The sequence below is a fragment of the Pleurotus ostreatus genome (assembly GCF_014466165.1).
Source record: "Pleurotus ostreatus strain PC9 chromosome Unknown scaffold_9, whole genome shotgun sequence".
Taxonomy (NCBI): domain Eukaryota; kingdom Fungi; phylum Basidiomycota; class Agaricomycetes; order Agaricales; family Pleurotaceae; genus Pleurotus; species Pleurotus ostreatus.
This window is the reverse complement of record NW_023503164.1, coordinates 1,749,833-1,767,873: the sequence shown is the minus strand read 5'-3', so window position 1 is coordinate 1,767,873 and position 18,041 is coordinate 1,749,833. Positions and strand designations below refer to the sequence as shown.

The following is an 18,041-nucleotide window of genomic DNA, read 5'->3' as shown; positions in this document are numbered from 1 at the left end:
TATTTTCTGTAGTGGCCACAAGCCACAGTGGATGGTGGGCCAAAGACCACAGTGGATGGTGGGCCAATGACCACAGTGGACACACTGTGACTGCAATCATTGTCCCAGACGGCCCAGAGGGGGACAATAGACCTTCACATTTCTAGTTTGCGTTCTATTTTCTATTTTCTACCTTTCAACTTTTCTTTCACATTCTCTGGTGGGTTTGCAGTTTTCAAAAACTGAATTCCAGTTTCTATTTCAGATTATAAAAGTAGAAGAATAATTTCTACTATCAAAGTACTGCGAGATGGGGCCCATTAGCTAGTATTCACACCCAACGACCCCAAGAATGCCAGCAGAGAAATCTGGATATGCACCTTTCCATGTCGGCACACAGATCTATCAAACCTGGTACAAAGTCGTAGGCGAATTAGGAGTAGGCAGACCAATTGTGTGTCTACACGGAGGGGGAGGGTTGACGCACCACTATATGTCGTACGTTCCGACGGTATCGCTCGACAACTGACTTGAACTTATAATGATTCTTTCGTGCCATTCGATAGACCCTATACTGAGCTCAACTCGCGTCTCGGGTGAGAGATGTCTATCCAGTGGCCGACAATCTATCTTATCTACTTCTGCACCAGCATCCCCGTGGTATTTTATGATCAGTTAGGCGGTGGAGCATCATCCCATCTGCCACTCGATGCGCCCAGAGATTTGTGGAAACCCGAGACATGGGTAGACGAGCTGAACAACTTGCTCGAACACCTGGGTATCTCCGACGACTTCGATCTCCTTGGCCACTCCTGGGGAGGTGAATAATTGTACTATGTTCTATGTTCTATGGTCTCCTGTTGACCGCTTTCGTACTCTCGAGTAGGCATGGTTTCTGCGCTGTTTGCTACTCGGGCCCCGCCTGGCCTGAGGAGCTTGATAGTGTCCAACTCTTTCCCCTCGTTCCCTTTGTTTGCGATGGGGACCGAAGTGATCATGGACCTCAATCCCGACATCGGTGAGGTTGCGCGGAAGCACGCTGCGGCGGGAGATTTCGCCTCCCCGGAATATCGAGCAGCGATTCAAGCTCTTCACGCCAGATACTTCTGCCGAATTGATCCCATGCCAAAAGACCTCTTGACATCCTTTCTCTCAGTAGACAAGGACCTGACCGTATTTTCCGTTTTGTACGCTCCATTCCTTCCTCAGTGGTCACAACGGGTGAATTGCTCATGATTTATTAGGGTCGGTCACTCTATATATCATGTGTCGGGGATTCTGAAGGATTGGTCGTTTATCGACGAACTACACAAAATTACTTGCCCAGTGTTGGTCATTAGCTCTCCATATGACGTCGCCCAACCTAAAGCGATTATGCCATGGTTCCAAGAACTTCGTCAGGTTAAGTGGGTGGAGATGCAGAACAGTACACATACGCCGATGTTTGAGGAACCTAAGAGGTGAGGAACATCTATTTCTTATACTTCAGGACTCAACCATCTTAACCAGATACTTCGACGTCCTCATTGCTTTTCTATGTCGTGATGATAACGCTAGTCGCTAGAGACCAAATAGCAGAGAACATTACGATGGTTCTACGCTTACTAGTGAGAAGACAAAAATTACGAAGACTACCAACTTGAAGGCAGAGACACCCAGGGGGATTAAACACCATAAATGATCCTTAGCTGACGGAGAGTTGGCTGACTACCGTCGTCTATGGCCTGGAAATTGCTCCACATCTGTGTGCGAACTGTGTAATCCTGGCTTTCAAAATATTGATGCCAGCGTGATCGCCTTTCATGCCTCCAAAGGCCTCAGGCTGCTCTGGTTTACCCGTTAGTCACACTGGGTTCAACACTCCTATGCCATTAGGGGTGGGATCAGTGACCGTCACGTGTGTTGTGGCTACTTCAACGCGACGCCGCCGCCATGATCAGCACCTCAGCTTCAGTACGCAACCATCAACAGCTCCAGCTCTTTAAGCAAAGGGACATTGAGTACGCACGTCTAAAGCTCTGTGTACTGCACTTTTAGCCCGTAATTTCAATAGCGCTTACGCAACATGGCGCATTGAGAAAAGCCTGCACTCTGCTTCAGTAACCTGCTGAACAAAGAACAAATCGACATGAAAATACAATCGCTCAGACTGCAGGTTGTGCAGATAAACGACGAAATACGCAGCCTCGAGGAATACAAGAACAACTGATATCTTCCAGTGTCCAAGCTTCCTCCTGAAGTCCTGTCCACTATCTTTGAGTTTATCGCTATGACGATTGAGGATGATGTGGAACCATATTCCGACCTGCTTTCAGCTACACAAGTCTGCCGCCTATGGCGCCAAGTAGCTCTTCATTCAGCCAGAATATGGAGTTTCATATATTGCTCAGCGATGCCCCGCCTCGTGGACCTATTTTTGGAACGCTCGAAGTCTGCGCCACTGCATCTACTCTACTCAGACGACAATGTTCCCTAAAACGTGCAGAAGGTCCCGAACCACTTACACCGGCTGAAAGCAATCAACCTCCAGGGCCGTGAAGCCGATTGGTCGAGTCGTATCATATCCCAAGGAGCTCCTCAACTCAAAAGCCTTTCGCTCAGGAATTGTGGGGAAATTGAAAGATTCCAGCCTCCCGCCGACGGTTTTCCAGTGTTACAATATTTGGAGCTGAGTGGCTTCGTCTACACATCCACCGTGGGACCTCTTACCACTCTGCGCTCCCTCACCATCACGGCTGAGGGCAGTCTCGATAAATCACAACTCCCGAGCGGCTTTGAGTTCCTTGCCATATTATCATCTCTCCCCAATCTGTCCGACCTTTCCTTGACAGAAGCCTTAGCCTCACTGGATGGGCCCTCACCTTTGTCGTCAGTGAGACTTACCCACTTGACGAGGTTATGCATCCACAACGCCGATATACGCAATCTAGGAATGGCGGCGTGCATCACGGCACCGCAGCTCAAAGTCATAGATCTCTGTCACTCTGGCAAAGCGAGCGCCGAGACTGCTACACCCATCGTGGCCGCTATCTTCGAAAAGCTTCTTCCGACCTTCCCCGCGTCCTATTCTGAACTCTCACTGTGTGTCGGCAATTTCTCTGGTACGCGCGTCAAACTATGGGACAATTGTGTTGCTACCGGGACCGCAAAGCGTGCACCGTTCCTCAACATGGTGATTCTTGGCACGGGGGATCTTTGTAAGGGGACACTCCTATCTTCTCCTATTCCTCCTGTCCCGCCCCCTTCCTCCTCGTTCCTTTCCCCTTTCCTTCATTCCCTTTCCTTTCCTTTGTCCCCTTACCTTTCCGCTTCCCTTCCGTTCACTCCCTTCGCATCCGAGCCCCATCCGGTGACTCCGAAGTCTTCCCGCGCTTCGGACTCGCCTCGGACTCGCTCGGACACTTCAGACTCGCTCGGACTCGTAGATACACTTCGGGGCTCGTCCGGGCTACCTCTATCCTCCTTTCCCACTTCATTACTCCTTGTCCCCACTTCCCCAGGTCGCTGGCACGACTCCTGTACATTCCCCTTCCACTTCATTATCACATGCCCCCTTGTACCTTGTGATATTCGTTCGTACCTGTGGCTGGTGTACTGTACAGTTACCCTTCATTCCTCCCACGCTACTACAGTATATACTTCGCTTCCTAGCATGGAGAATCCCCATCCTGTTCTCTTTGGATTCTCCCTCTGCTAGGTGAGCAGCTCTCTCATGTATTGTAGTTAGTCTTATTCATTTCTTTGGATTCTCCCTCTGCTAGGCCTACGCTGTCGGCCATCTTGAGGTTGCCCTTACAATCTTAGGACAGAAGAATCAGTCTTAACTCTCTTTCCGCCTATCACACATCCACCGGCCCTTCATTTTTCTTCCGATATCGAAATGGCCAGCGACCATGTTCAATATGCCCCCCTGCAACATGTTCTCCGTCACCTGACGCGTGTAACGGAAGTTTGGACCAGCGGTTTGAAGGCCTTAACTAATCTTCTAGGTGTTACGCATCCTATATCCCTCCCATCCCTCAAGAAGATAGTTCTCGAAGACGATTTCAGCCGCATACAGAAGCCAAGGTTGTTATCCAAGTTTGTGGAGCAGCTGAAGGTATGGAAGGGGCTACACAGCGTTGAAACCGAGACCTTGGAGATTTCTGACATATATTGTCAACTCACATCCGCCGACTTGAAGTTATTTGAAGGTCTCGTTAAGGTTTCGAAACGTAGAACCAAAAGTCGGAACAAACGTGTTTCTTAGTTATATCATATTGGAGTGTTGTCAGATAATATATACCGGAGGAGGAGGGGGGTTAAATTCAATATTTTTTATTTTCCAGCAGCACTTTCCAGTACAGCTACCTTGCTATGACTTTTGAGATGTTACTTAAATGGGTTAACAGATACTAAATATCTTAATATAAGTGTTTTTTAAATGCAAAAATTATTATTTTTTATACTTAAATAAAAATATATAAATAAAAACTACCTTCCTCATCTTTTGGATAAGGGACTAGGAAAAAATTAAATTAATAATTTAAATTTCTAAAATAACAAAATTAAAGAAAGGCAAACTTATATTAAAGTTTTATTTTCGTGGCAGTTTCCCCCAAGTTAAGCTTCTTCCCAGCGACAGACAGTTAGTTCATCACAAATGCTAGCTAGATTTAGATTTAAACAAAGTATAAAAAGATCAGAATAACATTGTCTTGGACTCGCACTCCAGTACGTCCATCCCTCCAAAGTTCCTGTCGCGTGAATGAGCCGTGTATGAAAGAGACAATCCTCCGAAATTTACCCTCCGTAGGATAGACTCCTCGTGGGAATACTCTGCAAGACAACTCCTCATTCTGGCGCTCGTTCTGGTATCATCGACACAATGTTTCGTGCAGCACTGCGCCCGGTAAGTTCTACCCTGACACCTGAATTTATGAAGCTAATGGATGGATTCTAGCGGCGCGTTGCCTTAGCTGCAGCCACTGGTATTGCTATCTCCACGCCTTCGTCGCAGGAGCCAGAAAAGGTGCACAACTGAGTTGTTCATTCACCAAGAAGAGACCGGTACTGAACTTTGTGATTCGTATGCTTTTACCAGCTGCCCATTTATCCTTTGAGAACGCCCGACGTCCTACTTGTCGAAGAATCAACACCCTTGGAGAAGCACATCGGGATAGCTCGGAGGGCGGTCACGCAGACATATCATGACGCCTACTCCCAGGTGCAGGGCTTTGTATCGAAGTGGATTGGGGTCGAACACGCCGTCGAGCGTACGTAGTCAGCTTCACCTCTGCTGGACCCTAATTCACGCAGCACAGACCGCGTAAAATCAATAATCGCACCGGACGAGCCACTAACCCCCGCCCTACTTTACGTCGGCATCTCCACCCTCACGGGCTCCATCCTCGCACGCAACCGCGGGCTCCCGACCCGCATCCTCCTCCCGCCGGTCTTCCTTCTCGCCTCCCTCAACCACTTCCTCCCGAAAACATCCGCAAACCTCTCGGCGTACTTCTCCGCACTAGAGGAGACGTATTTCCCGACGCTGGCAGAGAAGCATGCGATTGCGAACGCGCACTCGCGGATGACGTGGGAACGGGTGAAGGAGGGGACGCAGAGCGGGAGGGAGGGCGTGATCAAAGGTGTGGAAGGGGCGGTGGAGTGGGTGCAAGGCGCGACGGGGTTGAAGGTGAAGGAGACGCTGGGCTGGGGGGAGACGCAGGCGAAGAAGGGTGAGTCGGTGGTGAGTGAGGCGATCCATACGGCCAACAAGAAAGTAGAGGAGGTGAAGGAGGCGGCGAACAGAAAACTTGAGTAGAAAGAGACAGGTATCACTATCACAATTCTGCCCCGATACGGTCTCATACGGAAGTGCCCGCTCAAAATGCCCCATGTGAGTGAGCTACCTAGACAGATTCTCTTTCCGCCTACTACAATATTCATCCTTCGTCCCTGATTGGATGAACAACTCTAACGACTGCAGCGAAGCATACCGCTAAAGGAGCGCCAGCCTGGAGTTAAGCACATCCTACCGCGCCGTGTGTCCCCATCGCCATCCCCATCGGCTTATACTTATATGAACTTCGCGTTTGGGCTATGTCGTGTAACAGGGGATACAAACCAGTCTCGCAGTCCCATCAACCTTGCATCAACCGCAAGAACAAGACGCATCCTTGTTTCCATATCGTTTCATGGCATACCCGTCAAGCACGAGCGCGTGAACGTTAGATTGATCATCGAGAATAGCCTACAAATCAAAGTAGAATACAACCCGGCGTTGCGCAGTAAGAATTACAGAGATGAACAGTTCGCCAAGAGTCCCGTGTATGCGTATAGTAAGAGCGCGAGGCGGGGGGAGCTATACGCCGTCGCTGCTCCGTGACCCAGAATCCTGGTGGTGGTCCGACACACTCCCTATACTGCGTTTCGCTCCCCTCGCCTCGCTCGATGTACGATCTATCATCTCCTCGTCATCGTCCTCTCCCAGGATACTGACTTGCGCGACCCCGACTTCGATAGGCGGGAGCTCCTCCTCTTCATCGTCGTGATGTGTACTTGAATTCGGGAGAGATGATGATGGTGGAGGCGTCGCTGCTAATGGCGTCGACACTAGAGGATCAAGTGTTTGCGGCGGCGCCTGTGTAGACCCTGTCGACGACGCACCCGATATCGGCAGCGGGGGTATCGACTGGGGCGAGGGTGTATTATAATAACTGGAATGCGAAGCATTGGGCATGGCGATCAGGACTGCAACCTGCACCTTGCTCTTCCGTCCGTCTACCTGCGCGACTGGTTGTTTCTCATTACCATGGCTGCCGCTCGAGCCGCTATTGCCGGCGGCGTTACCAACACCCGCAGTATTGGTCGTAGCATCGCCTGCCGGGCTTGCGGGGGATGCTCCAGACGGCGACGCCGCAGGCGCAACAGGCCGCCTGAACAGGCTGAGCGGCGAGAATCGTGATGATAGTAGTCGTGAACGGGCGGGCGCGCCTGTCCTAGCGTCGGCGTTTGATGTGGGGGGCGTAATATTATTGGTGCTGTTGTTGTTGATGGAAGTGGAAGCCTGCGGAGTGCCAGCAGCCGGTTTATTTGAGAGTGTGTACAAGACGGAGAAGGGCTGGAAATAGATGGAAGAGCGGATGATTTGTTAGTCAGTCAAGTGGAGAGGTTATTTATGGAGGAGAGCTGGTTGGTTGGTAAGCAGATCGCCAGGAGCGGGACTACGCGGCGAGCGCATGCAAGCAGTCTCATTGGCGGGGTAGAAGTGGAAGGACGCCGAATCTGAATCCGAAGGCACTCACCATGATGCCCTCCCAGTCGGGGTGCTCGACCGCCCGGTTGTCCTGGATGTTCCCATGCGAGATCCACGCTTCGTACATCTTCGGCTTTTTGGATAGGTCCACTCGACGAGAGGACGCCGCTGCGGGGGGGACCCATGTGCCGTTGCGAATGGCCTCCTCTATCATCCGGCGGTGCCGTCTGCGGAGTACGAGCGATCGCACGACGATGGCCGAGGACACGCCGAGGAGCAGGACAAGGGTGGCTATCACGATCGCCCGATATTGAATATTGAATATTGAGCGGCTCGTCAGGGATTACGGGAGACGACGAGACTCACCGAGGAATGTGTAGAGGTACAAGGACGCTGAGGTGGCGATTCCGGGCGTCGGGTTGTTGTTGTTGTTGTTAGGGGGCCCGAAGGTCGGCGACGGCGTAGGGTCTGGGGGGAAGGTTGAGGCAGGGGGCGGCGAGAATGAGGACGAGAACGATCCCGTCGTCGTCGTCGTCCCCGTCGCTATGGGCGACGAGCTCGAGCTGCTGCCGGGGGTGGGCTCGCCGGACGACATGGTGGTGGTTCCAGAGTGAGAACGGCTGGCGGCGTATCAATTAAATCGTGATGTCGTGAAGCGGACGCCTGCCAGATGGTGGGAGAGAACACGAATACCGTCGTGCTGCGTATCGCCTGCCGAGCGTTACCGGAAGTATAAGATTCAAGTTATTATAATCTCCTGCTATTATTGGCTGGCATGCGTGATCAGATCTGTCAGGAAACCACGGTCGGATGGAGCACACCTTGTATAGGCCGAGAGTGATATGAAAACGAAGTAGAAATACAGAGAAGGCGGCGAAACGGAAGCTCTACACGCGCGTGCTAGTGGTTGGTACGAGGAGAGGGATGTGAGTGGCGGTGCAGGTGTGCCATGTGCCACCAAGCATCTGATACTTATCATACACCAACTTCGTATCAGATAGTGAAGTGATGATCATTCTACAAGAAAGATTGCATTTGCGGTATGTAAGGTACATCGTTCATTCAGCATGAAGATGGATTTCATCCGACTCTCCTTCATCAGTGATAGCGTAGTACTTCGACCCAAGGCACTTCACCCCCATCGACGCTTCACCCCCAAACGCGAGCTTCTCAGCAAGGATATACAACGTCTGCTTATCGTCCTCGCCTAGCGGCACGTTCGGGTCCACCGCGAACTCGCTCCACGTCATGATAATCTGCGCCGTTACGCCCGAGAAAAGCAGGAGCCCTAGAGGGAGGTTCCACCAGACAACAGACCCAAGGAAGACGAAGAACGACAAGACGTGGGTGGGAGCGTACTCAGACCAGTGGGCGAAGCGATGGATGGGCGTTAAGGGAGACGAGGTGTAGCCTGTGCAGAAGGTGACTTGTTCTAGATATTCGGGGGCGAGGAGGATCGTGCCGCCGACCAGAGCGCACCAGGGCAAGAAGAAGAGGACTTTGATGATGCAGGATGCGACGTATTCTACGCCAGACGCTGGGTCAGACGAAGAGAAAAGCTCATTAACAACGGACGAGAACAGGTCCGAAGGGATAGCGCTAGTAGCAGACGTAGACTCTTGATTCGGCCTCGCTAACCGTTCCGACGGCGACCTTGACTCGGATGGCGGCTCATATATGGTGTCCTCGTTTCTAGACTCCACTGCCGTTGCAGCAGCCTAACAAACGTTGTATCAGCATCACCGTGACCCAATCATAGAACAAATGCAAGGAACCTGTTCCTTCACCAGCCCGTCCTTATCTTCAGCTTCGACGTGCGCAAAATCAGATGATTGGATCCTCAAGATGCCGCCTAGGTTTTGGAACTTCTCATCGATGGGCGTATTGAGTTGAGAACCAAATGGCGAGTCCAATGTCGAGGAAGTGGTGCCGCGTTCCATGCTCCGGGGTCCAGTGCCACGATCACCGTTCGGTTTGAATCTCTCGCTATCCAGTATTAAGCGTGGCGGGCGCGGTTTTATATCTTCCATTGTCGCTATCGTGTGATACAGTTGAATGACTCGGAGCAGCGACTCAGTACTCAACTCGCGAAGTCTGCCTACATTCCCACGAGGGGCTCATTCAGTACTTACCCTCTCAGTGACAGTATGGAGCGCAGAGGGCGTGTAGACGGAGTCAAGCAGCTCCCAATGTTGTAATACAAAAAATGCATTGTCGGAGGAGTGGAATCTATCAGGTTTTCCACAAGTGCTGAGTGAAAGGCTTTCGAGTTGGAGGGCTCCTCGGGATATGATACTTGTTCTTTGTTCAGCAAAGTACTGAAACATAAGAGCGCGCGTTGGTCTCGACGCTCCATGGTGCGTATTCTCTGCAAAATTGACCTTCAAGAGTGCAATGCACCAAACTTTGTAGATACGCACTCTATGAGATTCTTGTTTGCAGAGCTGGATGCGCCCAGACTAGCAAGCAATAAGGACTATACATATTTCAGGCTGTAGCTTACACCGTACCTTCCTTTCATCCGAATATTGCGACCTGCAAGACCTTTGTAGTATATGTCAATGGTGTCTCCTGAGAGATACTCCCACGACAGCTTGATTAGCTACCACACAATGGTGTCTCGTCTCCCCCTCGAAATCATCCACGAAATCATTCGCTACATCGACGATCGGCGAACTCTCGCTTCCCTCCTCCTTGTCTCACGCACCGTCCACCCGCAAGCAGAGCTTCGTTTCTACGCAAAGGCCAGCTTCCTCAACCACGGAGGCGAATCCCTGCTGCGGCGCCTGAAGACCTTCTGCGAGCAGATCTCCGCATCCGACGGCAGACTCGCGCTCTGCCTCACCTCCTTCGCCGTGCAAGCCGCGCCCGGGCAATGGACGCTCCCCGCAGACGTGTTCCTGCTGATCAACTCGATCCTGCAGCAGTGCCACAAGCTGACCGAGGTCGTCTTCGACTTCGGGAGCCGCATGGGGACCGACTGGGGCATGTTCGACGGCGCTCGGGATATGCGGCTGGCGCTGAGGCATCTGAGCTACACCACCGGCACGTACTACGTGCGCCCCTTGATTGCGCTGCTCGAAGCGCAGCCATCGCTCGAGCGGCTCGAGCTCCCGATGGTCCACGAACTCCCGTTGTCCGCCAAGGCACTCCCCGCCCTATCCGCCCTCCACGCCTCCCAGCGCGTGGCAAGCCAGCTCCTCCCCGGACGCCCCGTCACGCACCTCAGGATCACGAAGCTCTACGCGATCGCCGAGGAGTTCGCCCGCGAGAGCCTCCGCAGAATCCGCGTCTTCTCCTCCTCCGGGAAGTTCGAAACCATCCTCGGCCTCGCCTCCCACATGCCCGCGCTCCTCTGCCTCGACGTGGGCTCCGCAGACTCCGTAAGTCGCAGTGACGTCGTCTCCCGCATCAGCTCATGGCTGCCTCTTACTGCACAGTCGCCCCTGGACTCTACGCCGTTCATCCCGCTGTTCAAAGACACGCAGCTACGGTACATCCGCTTCAGCGGCACCTGCTTCGCCCACGACACCGGCTCGTCGTCCCACGTCGCGATGCTCTGCTTCCGGCAGATCCCCTCGCTGCGCTGCATAGACTGCGAGGCACCACAGGGCAACTACAGCCGCTGGCACCGCGGCGCAATATGGTGGCCAATCACCTTCCGCCCAACGTCCCTGGACTGGCGATGCGTCGCAGAAGAGAGCAGAGATGGCGAACACGATAGCAGGGATATATCCACCGGAGATTCAGGTTGATAGCCAAGGTATATCATGACAAGGTCCGCGCAGATGCACCGTCAGCCGGGTTACTTGCCTAAGCTCGTTGAGCCCAATGCTTGCTCGATGGCGAATTTCATCGTCTCGGGGTCCCATAGTTTCACTTCGCGCAGCATGGACTCTCTGGCTGAACGAGTGTTTTTAAGTGAGAGTTATTAGCACACCTCTCCCAACCTGGAGAAGGATATGCAAGCTACTGGTCTGGATTAAAACACGATTAGTGAGGGACCCTAGTAACTATATCGGTTCAGCATCAGCATATATCTCAATTTCAAAATCCACATTTGCTATCTTGCTGAATAGAGCCACATAGTCGAGGGCATATCTGTCTCAATTCACGGTGACTGAAGGAAGGGAGAATAGGTCGGTCAAGTTTACCTCCCTCACGTCAGTATTCTCCCGTCTTCAGCTTTGTCAGGTGTATTGTTAATTTGTATTCTCTGCACGACTTACACCCCAAATGGATCTATTCAATACACACTACGAGGCCTGCTAGTTCTCTATGCTAATTGGTATCAATCTGTACGCCCAGGTAATTCAGAAACTGGCATCGATGTTGTAAGGCAGTCGCTTCCGATGCCAAAGCCGGAAGCCCTATCAGTGCGGAGCACCGAGCTGCATCCTCGCCTAGTTTGACAATAAAATCAAATATGCTGAAAGGGTGGTATCCTCTGGACGTACCGGACAAGCGTATTGCCTGTTCTTTGGTGCGGGGAAGAAATGGCCGAGCTCCCTCTGGGACATGGGGAGGGTATATGAGGTCGGCCGTAACGGATGCAGTTGCATTGAACATCCTGACAGGATGTAACTGCAAGCTGTGCTACATCAAGACATCTTCGGACATATATACTTAGGAAAAGGACGTACTCAGCTTGCATGGCAGTTATATTTGCTTGCATGGCAGCTTGAGTGTCCATGATTTGTTGGAACCTGGAGATCTGACAGTTGAGCTGCATGCTGAGTTTCGCTGCAACACGACTTGCATTGCGGGAATACCGCCAGCGCCGGCATTCCAATTAGGAAGGAACTGAATTTCTTGGCAGAATTGGGCGAGCCCGTGATGCATTCGAACAAAATCGGGTTGGGGGGCGGGTTGAGCGGGTTGAGCGGGTTGAGCCATGTTGCGAACGATTCAAATATTCAACAAAGTAAAAGGAGGGAGGGAAGAACACAATGATTCGCAATTTCAGACCTCTGCTTCTATATATGAATCCAGGATGAGGTCACATGATCTATAAACATTGGAACTTGTTAACTATGACATCATGATGCCGTCGCGGAACAAGCAACGTCTATTCGAGCAGGGCGGGCACCGTAGCCATCCGCCGAACGTTTGCGACCCAAATAATACCAGCAACAGATTTAGAGTGAGACCGAGAACAAAATTGGTCAAGTTAGTTTAGGCTCGCAGGCCACTCGTGTGGGTGATTCCCTTAGCGGCGCGATAGATGGCTCACGGGTTCACCGCAGTTGCGTTCCATCACATATTCTCTTGGAGCTAGTATGACCTTCGCATGGTTGTGCCACCTTGTCGTACACTGGCCTCTTCTGCTCTATGGTTGTCTTGATGTTCGTTCATTATCCTGGAAGGATTGCAGACCCTGGACCAGACTACCAAGGGCTCGTATCGAGGGGAATCGGTGGCCGGCCATCTGGGGGTGGCAATCGCGACGCCGTAATGCACAGGCGTCAGCGACGAACACCCGTCTATCCATTAAAATTCGGACTGCCCGGTTGTTCAAGAATAGAATCAGCACGATTCTCAGCCCAATATACAAGGACACATAACGCACCACCCTCATCCGAATCGCTCACATCCGCGAGTCGAGCTTTGCACATTCTGGAACGTACATTCGTGGAGCGGCGACAGCGGCGACGATCAGTGTCACAGATGGAGATTTTGCGTGCGCGAACTCATCCTGACTCGAGTTGAAATGAATTGCGGCGCGTAGGTCTGCAAAGGAAGGTGCGAATGCGAGTCGTTCGCGAGCATCGCGCCGTGGAGACTTCTTGTTCTATAGTGGATCTAGTGTCGAGCGGTACATGTCGTTGCGCTGTACATCAACCCTCGTCGTGTCTAGCCTACGACGGCGCGCATAGCACCTCGTCAACCACGACGTTTGCACTCTGGAAAGCAACACGGCCACACCGGCGTGGTCGCGCCACCCATGAACCTCCCAGCCATATCCCGGGATCAGGAAGCACACAAATCCCAAAATAAATCAATAAAACGTTGTGAACGCGAGCACGAGAGGGAATGCACAACCGCGACGATCTGCAGCATCCCCTTTTGCCCCGCGTATATACGCATTTGTACTTGCGTCCCGGTGGTGATCCCGTAATCGCAACCACCAATCGCTTAACCACTTAATCACCCAACCCCTTGCAAGTCTCGCCCCGTTCTTCTCAGTTCGCCCCGTTTGTTACTGGAGTGGGACGGCGCAAATTTGCGTGACTTCAAAGTCGACTCCTCAGACTCGGTATGTAATAGTGGTTCGCCACAATCGCGGTCTTAGCTCACAGTACCTCTTAATTCATGAATCCAGTCACCTTTGGGCTCTACGGCGTTCATCCCGCTATCCGAAGACACGCAGCTATGATACATCCGTTTCAGCGGCACCGGCTCGTCGTCCCACGTCGCAATGCTCGTTTCCCCTCGCTGCGCTGCATAGAGTGCGAGGCCCCATAGGGAACCACAGCCACAGGCACCGCGGCGCAATATGGTGGCCAATCACCTTCAACCCAACGTCCTTGGACTGGCGATACGTCGTGCAAGAGAATAGAGATGCCGCGAATATATCCACAGAAAATTCAGATTGACAACCAATTCCTATACAGCGCCTCCGCTAACGGAGTAGCGCCGGTAAGCATATATATCATAGCGAGGTTGTAGGCGGCCTCCTTGGAGACCCCCAAATCCTGGATGCACGTTAGCGTTCTAGGATTATTTTAGTGGCCAGGACTCACGTTGGGTGGATGCTGCCTTGCCATCTTGAGTACATTATCATAGTGTTTAACTGCAAAGGAATAAAGCCCTTTGGACGGACAACGGAAAAGGACTTAGTATCATTGATACATAACAATGTGTTGACTTACCAAGCTGATGGAATGCTCGACCAAAGTTGAACTCGACCTCCTCAAGTTCTTCGACAGACGGAGCGGACGTGCTCCTGAGTTTACGGTACCGTGTGAGGAACGCCATTCCCTAAACGGGGGATATGAATACCGAACTGACTGCAGTGCAAGGGGGGAATACGGACCTGGGCAATGAGATGATGCCGATTATCTGCTTGTCGTTGCATAGCGCGGCCAAACGACGCAATTGCTAGACATAAGCATATCACAGGATCATCGGGGAAGTGATCATACGCAAGCAGTAAATAGACTACATGGCCCCACTCGTCAGCAGCAGAAAATAAATCCAAACGTACGGCAACCCACATATTGCGCTTTGATAACTCTTCGCACATATACAGAGCTGCCCATAGATCGTTGGAAGGAGGGGGTTGTGCGTCGTGGGCAGCTTCGGCGCGCTACTTGACGTAGACGCACTTTCAGCCAGGTTACTCTGCAGCGTGTCGCCGGCATCATCACCCTCCTCGTCAGCTCCGGCGTCATCGCCACTTTTGCCCAAGCTCGTTGACGCCCAACGCTTGCTCGATGCAACGAATTTCATCGTCTCGGGGTGGGTGGTAGCGGAGTCCCATAATTTCACTTCACGCAGCATGGCCTTCTGGAGCGTGGACGTTATGAATGCGTCTGTGGGTCGCAATCCGCTTGCCAAAGACGCCAATAACAACCGGAACGGCTCGTTGTTGAACTGGTACACAGTGATCAGCTTCCTGCATTGTTCGACAACGATATCATAGCGCCTGCTTGCAATAGCGCAAGCTACGGTGAGCACAGGTCAGAGGTAAGCGCATATAGAGGTCGCACGAAGACTCACTGATCAAGGATAGCCGAATTGTGTTTTGGGCGCTACGGTCTTGGTAAGGGCTGGACAGGAGAATGTGCCGTAGCACCTCATCCGCAATTTCGTGTTGTCCATGTCTCGTGAGCAAGAACGCATACTATCGAAGGAACTCAGTGTTTGACAAGCAATAGTCGGTAAAGCAACCGCTCACCTGCATGAACACATTCATCCAATCGTCGAAGGATACACCTCGGAACATGCGAAGATCTCCTTTTGCTTCACTACTCTTGCCCAATTTCTTCATCATGCTGTCGCGCTCTGTCATACATGAGGACAGAAGCTGGAGGTAAATTGGCTTGACGCACCCAAGTCTAGATGCAATCTAGACGCCATACTATCTTCGTCCGCTTCTGTAGTGAACCCAGCCTTAGCCCGAGGGAACATGCCCCTCCATTGCTAGTAACCTCATTAATCAAAGCACAAAGCGAGATGGATAATCAGAGACATACCCGAGATGCGGCAAACAGGTTTCTTGTCTCTCGATACGTCTCCACCAGCTTCTCCGCCTCCTCCATCCAAGCCCTCTCCGCATCGCCCTCATCTTGCATCATGGCGGGCCACAACTCAGTCAAGCGCCGATACCCCCTCACGACCTGCGCCTCCTTCTTTGCCTCGAGCTCTTTGAGCTGTGCTAGCGTGAGCTTCCTCTGCTGCCCGCTTTTCGTAGCTTTCTTCTTCTCTTCGAAAAGAGAAGCTCCGCCCTGTGCACTGGGCGTACTGGAACTGTGCTCATTTCCATCGTTAGATTGGCCCTCAGCGCGACGACGTTTCCGTGCGTCGATGACTAGATAAATGAGGCGGAAATCTTTGGGATGGACTTGAAGTGTTAACGTACCTTCGTATACCAACGCCAACGCCTTCCGAGGTTCGTCTAGAAGTTCATACAGCGAGGCCAACTTCATTTTAACGTCGTTATTCGATGGATCTGTCTCTCTTACTGGACAAGAGTCGTCGGCCAATGAGATGGGAGACGGTAAGGTACGGACATACTGTGTTCATATACCTCTGCTGCATCTTGTAATTCTCCTAGCATACGGAGGCAAGCGGCTGTCTGGAGAAGGATATACAAGCTACTGGTCTGATTAAAACACGGTCAGTTTGATACGAGTGCAGCGAGGGAAATCCGCACCGCTGCACCAGATCCTAGTAACTCATATATTGGTTTGGCGTCGGCATACATCTCACGTTCAAAATATACGTCTGCGATCTCGCTGAAGAGAGGCGCATAATCGAGAACATCCTCCGCTAAGACAATATTGGCGTGCATCTGTCTCGATTCATGGTGAACAAAGGAAGGGAGACTAGGTAAGTTGGGTTTACCTTGCCCTCATCGGTATCTCCCATCTTCAGCCTCGAAACGGCGAGTCGATGGCGAGCATTGACATCTAGTGGATAGCATCCAGGGCGAGGTTCGCCATTCCGCCGTTGAATTGAACTGCGTCCGTCTTCGTCAGGTATATCGTATTCCCTGTCATCGGCGCAAACGTCCCAGTACTTCTGCTCAGAGCGTCCCTGCAGCCACCTGCAGCCTCTCCTGATCACATTGGCAGATCTTTCGTACTCTTCAAGGGTATTGTACAAGTCGGCGAGGACGAGAATCTCCATCAAACCAAATCCACCACCAGCCACATCCCCGCCCGTCAGGGGGTCGCTTCCTCTGCCAGAAGGGTGCAGCGTCACGAAATGATCGAAAGCTTGTTGGAAAAGCGATGCGCAGAGCGTAAACTCGGACAACTCAATCAGGATCGTACGCAGTTCGTTCAAGACGTTGAGGTCGTGGGGGAAACGTTTCAGGATGGCGAGAAATGCATTGCGCGAGAGCTTGAAGTCCCCGAGCTCCTTCGCCAGCGTCGCTAGATCCCAGAATGCATGGATGTTGGATGGGTCGAGTTTGTTTACCTTGCGATAGCAGTACAGCGCTTGTTGGTGGTACCCCAGGTCGCTGTCGCAATAAAGTTACATCATGAGATGAAATAAAGAGAGAGAGCGTACCGTGATTGCTTTGCTAGGCGATCCCATTCATCTGCGTCGTGTCGTAGATGGGCAGCCATTATTCGAAGTTGAAGGGCCTTTTGGCTTTCTTTAAGGTCTTCGTAACATTGAGCGAGCACTGTCCAAGCAGAATGCGCTCGAGGCTCTATTCGAATGACTTCTTGCATCATTTTGATGGCTTCGGAGGTGTTGCAATCCACATATGCCTGGTTGCCCTCACCGATCAATGCCCGGACCTCGGGGGACAGAGCTGGTCCTTCGTGCCTGCCTTTCTAGGGATGCACCAATGTAAATAAAAACATTCCGGGGTGGCAAGTCGACGTACTTTTCGACGGGACCGACCTATTCCAGATGCAGCCCTGAGGTCATCCTTGAACTCGGCATCCTGGTCTTCAATGGCAAAGTCCCATTCTTTCGACAAGCCGACGCTCTGTGAGCGTTCGTTGGATCGCACGTTCTGCACCAGTCGGCTGGGGGCCGTCAGAGTGAGTCTCGGGCAATAAGGACGAGCATGGGTCTGACTCAAAGTCATTCTCGATAGCCATTTGAGCTGCCACGTCTTCATTAGATATGGGTGCCTCCTCTTCGTCCTCCTCCTCCGAGCTATCGTCTCCTTCCGAGCTTGTGGGTTCTACGCCAGAGCTCTCGTCATCGTCGTGAACGTCGTGAACTTCGTTCAATGAGGAAAATACAGAAAACTAACAGCAAGAAAGAGATTTACCATAGGTTCTATCTCTGATGGCCTGTTTGCTGCTACTTGCTACTGATTGAGCCTCAATTGACATCGCATACAGGTGTTCGGGATCGTGGTCAAGTCCGAAAACACGTCCGCCGCTCCGTCCCTCCATCCATTGGGACTCCGCTAGGAAGTGCCGTATCCTCTCCACGGCCATCGTCCAGCCTCGACGCCGTGCACAATAATATCGTTGGTATTTCTCATGGCAAGGGACAAAGCCCTTAGACCACCCGCGTTGAATTGATCTATCTACACCCCTTCTCAGTTCCAACTATTGCGTTAAACTCGCCATCTAATGCCCGCCGCACACCAATCCAACAAGTTCCAATTGTAACGGTGAGCGAATGC

The 18,041-nt window shown here is 52.0% G+C and overlaps 8 protein-coding genes across 8 annotated transcripts; 4 read left to right on the top strand and 4 right to left on the bottom strand.

The window, feature by feature from the left end:
- Positions 1-331: 331 nt before the first annotated feature.
- PC9H_011767 (uncharacterized protein) lies at positions 332-1,543 on the top strand (the record flags this gene model as incomplete). Its single annotated transcript, XM_036781249.1, has 6 exons — positions 332-477; positions 546-575; positions 630-799; positions 866-1,166; positions 1,224-1,439; positions 1,489-1,543. The coding sequence occupies 6 exons, from the start codon at positions 332-334 to the stop codon at positions 1,541-1,543; spliced, it is 918 nt and encodes a 305-aa protein (XP_036627104.1).
- Positions 1,544-2,911: 1,368 nt separating this feature from the next.
- On the top strand, positions 2,912-4,228 carry PC9H_011766 (uncharacterized protein; the record flags this gene model as incomplete). Its single annotated transcript, XM_036781248.1, has 2 exons — positions 2,912-3,176; positions 3,969-4,228. 2 exons carry the CDS (start codon positions 2,912-2,914, stop codon positions 4,226-4,228), a joined length of 525 nt encoding a protein of 174 aa, XP_036627103.1.
- A 618-nt stretch (positions 4,229-4,846) lies between these two features.
- On the top strand, positions 4,847-5,782 carry PC9H_011765 (uncharacterized protein; the record flags this gene model as incomplete). Its single annotated transcript, XM_036781247.1, has 4 exons — positions 4,847-4,870; positions 4,922-4,990; positions 5,063-5,234; positions 5,283-5,782. 4 exons carry the CDS (start codon positions 4,847-4,849, stop codon positions 5,780-5,782), a joined length of 765 nt encoding a protein of 254 aa, XP_036627102.1.
- Positions 5,783-6,322: 540 nt separating this feature from the next.
- PC9H_011764 (uncharacterized protein) lies at positions 6,323-7,811 on the bottom strand (the record flags this gene model as incomplete). Its single annotated transcript, XM_036781246.1, has 3 exons — positions 6,323-7,081; positions 7,266-7,507; positions 7,583-7,811. The coding sequence occupies 3 exons, from the start codon at positions 7,809-7,811 to the stop codon at positions 6,323-6,325; spliced, it is 1,230 nt and encodes a 409-aa protein (XP_036627101.1).
- Positions 7,812-8,274: 463 nt separating this feature from the next.
- On the bottom strand, positions 8,275-9,246 carry PC9H_011763 (uncharacterized protein; the record flags this gene model as incomplete). Its single annotated transcript, XM_036781245.1, has 2 exons — positions 8,275-8,934; positions 8,992-9,246. The coding sequence occupies 2 exons, from the start codon at positions 9,244-9,246 to the stop codon at positions 8,275-8,277; spliced, it is 915 nt and encodes a 304-aa protein (XP_036627100.1).
- Positions 9,247-9,828: 582 nt separating this feature from the next.
- On the top strand, positions 9,829-10,971 carry PC9H_011762 (uncharacterized protein; the record flags this gene model as incomplete). The annotated part of the gene is made up of 2 exons (XM_036781244.1): positions 9,829-10,599; positions 10,657-10,971. The coding sequence occupies 2 exons, from the start codon at positions 9,829-9,831 to the stop codon at positions 10,969-10,971; spliced, it is 1,086 nt and encodes a 361-aa protein (XP_036627099.1).
- A 526-nt stretch (positions 10,972-11,497) lies between these two features.
- Positions 11,498-12,112, bottom strand: PC9H_011761 (uncharacterized protein; the record flags this gene model as incomplete). The annotated part of the gene is made up of 4 exons (XM_036781243.1): positions 11,498-11,619; positions 11,674-11,807; positions 11,860-11,922; positions 11,967-12,112. 4 exons carry the CDS (start codon positions 12,110-12,112, stop codon positions 11,498-11,500), a joined length of 465 nt encoding a protein of 154 aa, XP_036627098.1.
- Positions 12,113-13,803: 1,691 nt separating this feature from the next.
- On the bottom strand, positions 13,804-17,850 carry TFC4 (transcription factor TFIIIC subunit tfc4; the record flags this gene model as incomplete). Its single annotated transcript, XM_036781242.1, has 17 exons — positions 13,804-13,911; positions 13,960-14,027; positions 14,089-14,197; positions 14,253-14,377; positions 14,434-14,883; positions 14,939-15,062; positions 15,117-15,223; positions 15,271-15,361; positions 15,415-15,749; positions 15,801-15,902; positions 15,956-16,043; positions 16,095-16,232; positions 16,286-16,907; positions 16,958-17,229; positions 17,283-17,427; positions 17,480-17,627; positions 17,679-17,850. 17 exons carry the CDS (start codon positions 17,848-17,850, stop codon positions 13,804-13,806), a joined length of 3,204 nt encoding a protein of 1,067 aa, XP_036627097.1.
- Between the last annotated feature and the right edge of the window lie 191 nt (positions 17,851-18,041).